General features: G+C 31.2%; 1 protein-coding gene across 1 annotated transcript; it reads right to left on the bottom strand.

The window, feature by feature from the left end:
• Positions 1-2,628: 2,628 nt before the first annotated feature.
• LOC127729952 (uncharacterized) lies at positions 2,629-7,222 on the bottom strand. The gene is made up of 4 exons (XM_052237939.1): positions 7,193-7,222; positions 5,617-5,703; positions 3,673-3,832; positions 2,629-2,674 (listed from the first exon to the last, which is right to left on the bottom strand). Exons 2-4 carry the CDS (start codon positions 5,666-5,668, stop codon positions 2,629-2,631), a joined length of 258 nt encoding a protein of 85 aa, XP_052093899.1. The 5' UTR covers positions 5,669-5,703; positions 7,193-7,222.
• Positions 7,223-9,079: the final 1,857 nt, after the last annotated feature.

Here is a 9,079-nt window from a genome sequence, read left to right as displayed (position 1 = left end):
TGTTCAGCAAAGTAAGATCTACAAATAAGTTACATGACCAAAATTGTCTAATGACCCCTTAAGGGGTTATTGCCCTTTAAAGTCTATTTTTAACAATTTTTCGTAAATTTTTGTAACCTTTTACAAAAATCTTCTCCTTTGAAACTACTGGGACAAATTTACCCAAACTTGGCTACAATCATCATTTGGGTATAAGGTTAAAAATGTGTCCGATGACCCCGCCTGCCAACCAACATGGCCGACATGGCTAAAAATAGAACATAGGGGTAAAATGCAGTTTTTGGCTTATATCTCTGAAACTAAAGCAAAAGTATAAAGGTTGCATAATTTCATGCATCAATTGTAAACAAAAATATCAGGCGAGCGACACAGGCTCCTTGGATCCTCTAGTTCTGTGTAGATTTCAGCGGAATGTAAAAAGATGCGGACGATACCAAAGGGAGATTCAAACTCATACGTCGTAGAGATACCACAAACAGAATCATGGCAAGAATGAAAACGACAAAAAGAAAATAAAAAAAAGTCTACAAAACACTACATAATAACTAAAGACTTAGCAACACGAACCCCATCTTAAAATGGGGAAATTTGACCGAATATGAAATTCTCAAGGTGAAATTAAATTGATATATAACAATAAGTTTAGAGAGAAAATTAAAACCATGAGTCCTTTCAAATGCATTGGCAAGACAATAACAAAAACACGACACCGAAATTAATGTGATGCATCATATACACATCTCACAATAGTCAGAACTCCTTAATTATTGAATGTTTTGTGCAATACCATCACCCACTCGCAGCACAAAAATACAGCATTATGTAATAGAAATGTCATTTTCTTCTTATTGATGTCGCTGGCAATTCACCATCAGATCATTGATAAAATCCAGTAAAGTTTGCATTTGACAAAACTTAGTGAAATGTGTTTGAATGTTGTCGTGCATGCTTAAGCCCTTTTTGCATTTAACAAAATATTTTTGTTTTACAAAACCTCTTTTTATATCTTCTTTTAAATTTTTGAGATTTGAGTGTATTTAATTTCAACAAACATTACTATATATTGGTTAAACATGTCAACAAATGAATTTTGATCAAAATTGGATGACAAATGACTCTTCATCGCAAACAAAAATACAAAATATTTACCATACCACACATTCTACACAATAATAAAAAGCAGAAAAATGTATTGGTATGTACCAATTTGACATTATGGAAAATAAGCCCATCTGTGTGGTTTATCTATTTTTTGTCAGTGGGAAATCTAGTGAACGAGAACAATAAAGTATTCCCTCTTCTTATGAAACAGTCGAGAAAATCAATAATAAACAATGCTGGTGACGATACTGATAAATAGTTATTTCTAAACAACAATTGTACATTTTGAAGAATTTATTTGTTAAACTGTGAAATAAGAAAATACATGCAAATACACGATGTTTTATGTTCCTAGATGAAAACCTCGTCAAGGTAGACTAAATAAAATAGAATTTTCAAGGTCAAAAAGGGGCACAAAAAATCAACTTTGAACTCAATTAAGCAAGAATTGTGAGTACCTCCTGTCTCAAATAGCATTCAGAAACGACAATTTTCTAATATATATCTACACGGCAATTTTTGACAATTAACATTCCATTACACCACAGTAGTAAGACAATTAAACATTGTTTTTGTATTTACTAATACACCTTGACATGTTGTCAGAATATACTTGTTGTATATATATTTGACCGAATAGTTCGATCAATCATTCTCTTTTGATTGTTGTTGACATTTGAAGGGGATTTGACAATCCATTGTTTGGAAACAGAGAAGAAAAATTGTCATTTGAAATTAACTTGATATAAATGTTTCTTGGAATGACAAATGTTTTTTATACTATCCAAAGTTTAATATGAATATCAGACTATATAATTTTAATACCTTTTTAAGGTAATGCTAACAGTTTACCAAACTCTAAAATGTAATATGTTATAACATATATGCAGTATTTTATTATAAGGATAATCAGCAAACATATTGGACAATACATATCAAGTCAACCCAAAACACCCGACTCTTCCAACAAATAGACAGTCAAAGACACGCAAAAAACATGGTCTTGATAGGTGGAGTTGGTACATGCATAGGAACAAAATGTTGATGTTTTTAGCACACCCCCTTTCCTATCTAGGCAATATGTTGAAAACGTAAACACAATAAAAACAACTCGCATAGTGCAGATAACAAAGGCATGATCACTTACTTGAACAAAGAAGTATAAAAAGCACAGCTCTTTTATTCCAAATAGAGCTAGAGTGTACTCGCGACTTTATGAAGCTAGCTAGAGTTCCAGAAAAACAAAAACAGTCTTAGTCTCATTTTAAAATTCAAATGAAATCGACAGCATTTGAAAACAACCAGTTAGATTTGAAAATCCTAAACCAGTTGGATTAAAGACTCATCGTTACAGAATTAGTGAGTATCTCACGCCTGTAGCTCTTGTTGTTGAAAGATGTGAAAAATATCTCTGAGTTAAAGTATACCATATATCAGTGTGCTAGTAGTATTTACGACATTCCAATAAAAGGTTAGGTGAGAAATGTAACAGTTGTGTTTACGATATTTTATTTAGTTCTTAAAGTGTTACTTTTCATTTGCAATTCTTGATTTCCCTTGAAGACTAGGCTTTCTGCAAATATAAGCATGTCATTGATAAAAATTGTCTAAATCATAAACACATTTACTGAAAGACTGAACTAACTTTCGTAATTATATAACCCATACATATATTCATTTTTACAAAATACGGATGTTTGTCCACAGTACCGTAATACTTAAAATATATTATAACCAGGTTCAATCCACCATTTTCTACATAAGAAAATGCCTGTACCAAGTCAGGAATATGACAGTTGTTATCCATTCGTTTGATGTGTTTGGTTTTTTTTATTTTGCCATTTGATTGGGGACTTTCCTTTTTGAATTTTCCTCGGAGTTCAGTATTTTTGTGATTTTACTTTTTATAAAAATTCGAAGAAATGCATCTTTATCTGTTTAATCTTTTTGCCTACAGATACATTTTGAATAATTACAACTTCTGTACATTTAAGTATGTGTCGACGGGTCATCCTACTAAATGCGTATTGTGCGCGCCGCTTTTTATGCGCTCTAATGTCAAACATTTTGTTTTACTGTATTTTATTCTGCTATGTTCTATTTTAAAAATAGAACACATATATCAATATTGTCCTTCTTAACAGCAAAGTTTTAAATGAATTCTCGTTGGCAGAGCGTCTTCCATATGCTTGAATAATAGTATAGTACAATTTATCGTGAATCAGTTTTTAACTCGTAATAATTAAATAAACGTAAAAGATCTCTTGGAAAGTTCATTGCAAACTGAGTTATGTTGACCTCTCGGTGTTTTGTGTTTTGTGTTGTCGAGTTGCTGTCTCGTGAAACGTATTCCGCTAATTTAATTATAATAATATTATCTATATTTAGGTGCAAAAAGTTGTGTTTGCCAGATGTAAAATAGACAATATATGTTTTGTTTTTTAGATTTATCAATAATATCTATTCTTATTTCTTGTTTTTTTCTTTTTAGTCTTTATTCTGAACTTGAAGACAAATTTAGATAATAAGTTAAACTTGTATCATAAAAATGGCCACGTTATCATAACTTACGGTCCATCCCAATAACACCAACACTCAACGTTCCAATTTCCTTCGCACACTCCTCTATCGAATCCAAAGAATTTACACCAATAATCACATCTCGTTGGTCTTTCAGGACAAAACTGGTCAAAGTTAAAGCTGGCCATATGCTGCTTTTTAGCATATAATCCTGAAAATATGATAAATATACACGGTATATAAAAGTAAATTCATTAAATAACCAATATTACAGGACAATTCTAATATATATTCATTGAAATGCTACCCTATGGGTTTACTGTGGTATGGAAATATGTTTTTTTTTCTGTATTTATCAAACCCGGTAGTAAAATCCAAGCACTGAGGAAGACAAAGCAATTCTTTGAGGGAGGAACCTTTTTATTCATTAAGTTTTTTTTATTCGGCTATATTAAATCTAGCAGCGGAATATTTGTATTTTCTGAATAAGTATAACTAGCATTACAGTATGGCAAAGAACATTACCTATTAAGGAACAATTGAAAGTAGCTACAGATCAGTATTTTCCTTTATTTTTTTTATTAAACAATACCTATAACAATGTATATATTGAGACAAATAAATGTCAACAAAGCTTCTTTATTGATCTGGAAGCGATTTTGAAAAAAGACAAAATATAGACATTTTTTCTTATTCTGAAAGAAATTCAGAAAATCAAAAAGAGTAATAAAACACACTCAGTTGAAGATAAACAAGACGACATGACAAACAACTCATCTCAACCCTTAAAATACCCTTGATATTGAGCAATACAAACTCAATCAATTCGAATTCAGATGACATGGAAATAAACTCATCATAGATACCAGAAGAGCAATTTGTTCCTGCTTAACCGGTTGTACCGCCTTGATGCACATAACAAGTCAATGAAAAATTGCATTGATAGGTAATAGTTTGATATTTTGTTGTTGGTTTAACGACCAGAGCCATATATTTATGTATGTTCAAGACGATAACAAATTTACAATAAATGCAATAGGTATTTCTTTCGAGTGAGTCGATCGGGAAGAAGTACTGAAATTTTGACTGCCATTGATAAAAAAAAGTATAATAAAGGGCAAAAACCTTGCCTTACAACAGTTCACCCACGGATCCCTCAAAGAGCTGTTCCAAGGGTTCAATAACGTGCAGATAGCGTGGCACTCTCTGTAAGCTAGGCAGCGGTTTTAACTTCCACATTCCAATCGAATGTGACTTTAATCATCCTACACTTTCGTCTATTAATTGGTGTCACAAACAAGACAGGAGGGGATTGTGGATACGACAAACATTGTGCATTAATTAATTTAAACCTAACATTCGTTTTAATACTTGTTGTTTATAATAGCATTCATAAAACTAATTATAAAGCTTTATGTTTACTGCACATATATATCAGTATATAATTGACAGATAAGCAAATTTTCTAAATTATTGAAACGATAAATTACTTATTCTGAAGACAATTTTAAGAAGGTATGACTAGGTTCTTAAAATGTTATTTTATTCAAAAATTAGTAAAAGTATTTCCTCATTATAATTGTATCTTTTAAGAAGTACATGTGCAGGGTAAATTTTCCATGCATTTGTTCACTGGAACCACAAGAAATTGTGATAATGTGAGTAAAGGTGAAGATTGGAACTAAAACTGTTAGAAAAATGGCCCTAGTTTGAAATAAATTAAAGGGAAATTGGCCCTTCTTCTTTTAAAATTACTAGCAATAATCATGATAATAATTCATAAATTAGTTAAAAACTTCAAGCTTTGAATAACTTTGCATGTTTTTTTTTTCTTTTTTCTTTAATTTTAACAAATGTTAATTTATTTTCATTTGCAGCAAGATGTATATGTGTACGCTGCGGAAATACCCTAACATATATGATAACTTTATGTTACATATGTAAATTGGATACATGTATGTGCACAGCTAACAGTTGGACATCTAATCATTTTACCTGCAACGCATAGTGAGAGTATCAATACAACAAAACATGTACAATACTTCATGTTATTGGGTATAATCAGGGATCCGGGATTAATATCTGAAAAATATAAAAAACATAACAATAATTGAATTTAAAATAATTATGATCATGATTATACATCATTGTGAATGCACCCTCCGATTAATATATAAAGATATTTTTAACAATTCACGTTTTAAATCAGAACACTTATTCAGTAATATCAGTCGATAATAATGTAAATGTATAAACCTTTGCTTCTTAATGTTAGAATAGTCTGCACGTTGACCTTGAATGTCTTTTGGACATCAGTGTCGTTGGGTGCCTGTCTCATTTACGTATACCAAACATCTCCTTCTATTCATATGTTTGATCAAGAATATTTACAGAAGAGGGGCGAAAGATACCAAAGGGACATTCAATCTCATAAGTCGAAAATAAACTGACAACGCCATGGATAAAAAAGAAAAAGTCAAACAGACAAACAATAGAACACAAAACACAACATAGAAAACTAAAGACTAAGCAACACGAACCCCACAAAAAACGGGGGGTGATCTCAGGTGCCCAAGAAGGGTAAGCAGATCTGCTCCACATGTGGCACCCGACGTGTTGGTCATGTTAGTACATACTTCGTGATAAGTCTAATTCCGTAGGTCACATTCGGGAAAAGGGGACGAGATTGTAGTAACGACTTTAGGAACAAATCCGATATCATCTGTGAAACAGATATTCCGTAACGGTCAACCAACTCGTGATAGCGTCCGTTAAATTTACTAAGGGATCATTCCAACTCCACCACTTGGAACTCTTGGTTAAATAGCTTCCTTGTGAGCAGCAACCCTCTATAAAGGAAATCATGATAGGAAATACAAGCCCTGGAGTATCGTATCAACTGGGAGATATATACTCCGTATGCAGGCGCTGCTGGCATGTTGCTACAGCTGATGGTATGAGTAATACTGATAATGATAATAATGATTATGTTAACATTGTTCTATAGCAACCATAAATGTGATTACGTATTTTGCCTTTTATTACACATGTATATGTGTCGGAGTGTTTCAAAATAAAGTATATTGTTATTGTTATTGTTATTGATAAAACGAGTGACATTTTGTCAGGTATATAGATGTAACAGTTGTTTTAGTATAAAAACAGACTAAACGGAAAAGTATCGTTCGTTACAAAATGTCATTGGTTTGAGAGAGAATGGAATCTTTTTCACCGATAAACACTGTTTACCTGTGTCACTTATGTAACCTAGCTGTTGATCATACTCCTTTTTGGCCCTCTCATATAATAGCTAGAATTATACACTTAGCAAACAAAAAGGTAACTATTTTCTATTGTATACATATTTATAATATAATGGCATTTTTGTTTTCGATACTGACTTTATCAGCTGGAATATCAAGCGAGCCCGCTAGAAACACAGATATTCATTCTTTTGAAGGAAAAGCAACAGATCAAAAACATAAAAAAACATAGTTATACATACAGTGAATGCTGACAATTACATGTACTTAAAAGTTAAAAGCTCATTGTATTTTAAATTTATACTTACAGTTGATTTGAAACTGATTATACCTGTAAAATCCTGAAATTTCCTGCTCAGCAGAGTAGTATTTATATACTTTTCTACTATACTTTTCTCAAGGTTGTACAAACGTTTTGATTGGTCATTGAAAATGTTAAGGAAAATGCAGTAAAAGTTCACTATGTCAACCGATATTAAAAATAAAACATTTCAAAAAGAGTCGTATTTATCATTATTATACCACATGTTAACGAATATATAGCGATTAAATGCGGACATTGTTTAATAAATTACTGTTTTTTCCTGAAGGGTAAATTGTATTTTGTTTAGTAGTTTCCCTTACCGTGATACTGTGGTCAGCAGAACATTTAATTTGTTAAGAAAGCAAATGTATCCTCACTCTATATAATGTATGCATTATACATTATATACTTAATATTCACAAATATTGTTTTTGGCATTTTATACATTATATTCACAAAATAATTGTTTTCGAGGCTCATTTGATCATGATTATAGTGGATAACTTTAAAACTTAATTTTTTTTTAAAATAAACCAACACAATTATGAATTACAATTACCCAAAATTACACACCAGTAGGCGGCAGTGCAATTCAGCTTTTTCTAATGAAAAAGCACATCCAATTCTATCTCGTTTTTACGACTTCTAGATGTGAGAGAAACATTGAATCTAAAATCGACACCTTATCGTTTAACGTTTCTTTTAGGTCAAGTCTCAAGTGGCAAACATTTCGGACAGTTTTAGGCGAACAAATTAACAAATCAATCAATTGCAAAGTGCATGACTCATACATGATTATCATTGGACATTTTAGACTGCCCCCTGAAAAAAAAAGAATAAAACTGAAATATGGATACTATATGAATGAACTTCTTTGAATGCTGCATCATTAACTTTTCAGTCGTTTCAGTAATGAACATATTATCTTAACCCGTTTCAGCGAAAAAGAGATGAGATGCGCATATTTAAATTTGCTTGTACTAGCATAACATTACACAGCACAATTTCGATTTTCCGTCTACTGTGTTTATTTTCAGTATACACTACATTCTGTATAATCTTAAAAGTCGTAACTTGACATATTAATTCTTTATTGAATAGCACTTTACTTTACATTTTACAAACATACATATATAACAAACAATGAAAATAAACAATACATATGCATCTTACCTTAATCATGTTTTTCTTTATATATATATATATATATATAGAGAGAGAGAGAGAGAGAGAGAGAGAGAGAGAGAGAGACTCGCTGCCTCAGTCTTGGTGACTTTTTTAAAAAGGAGCCTGACTTGTTGGTATCCTGTTTTGTTTCAGGATTTAGAATTTGTTTTAATTTATCTATATGGTTTAAGTTATTATATTTATCTTCAATAAAAAAATCTTTTCTTAATTGTTCATTAATTTTACATTTAAAAAAGAAATAAAATTCGTCATCTAATACACCACAATGTGTACATAGTCTTAACTGTCTTGGATTTTTTCTGTATCTACTAGTTTCTATAAATAGGGATAGCAAGGTATCAATATTTTCCTAGACAATCAATTTTTCTCTATTTCAGTCTTAGGAAAAACAAATATTTATTGATGGTTGTTTTTTTTTTCTAGTTAAATTCGGTATGAAAAGAAAGCTTATAGAAAGCAGATTTCATTTATGTATAATATTTGCATATTCTTTGTTGTTAATTATTAAAATTCCTTCAGAATAAAACATGAGCACGAAGAAATTGCGCAAATGACGTTTATTTTGACCGCCAACGTTGTCGGTATGTTTTACACTCATTATCATGACCGTGGTTGCAAAGCTTTATTTTTAATTAGGATTACACAATCGTGATTATGTAGTAGCCCCTTTTGTTGTTTATACAACATTGTCATTGATTTATGA

The sequence above is a fragment of the Mytilus californianus genome, unplaced genomic scaffold (genome assembly GCF_021869535.1).
Source record: "Mytilus californianus isolate M0D057914Y unplaced genomic scaffold, xbMytCali1.0.p SCAF_2, whole genome shotgun sequence".
NCBI lineage: Eukaryota > Metazoa > Mollusca > Bivalvia > Mytilida > Mytilidae > Mytilus > Mytilus californianus.
Note: the sequence above shows the minus strand (reverse complement) of the source record. Positions and strands in the feature narration are given on the sequence as shown.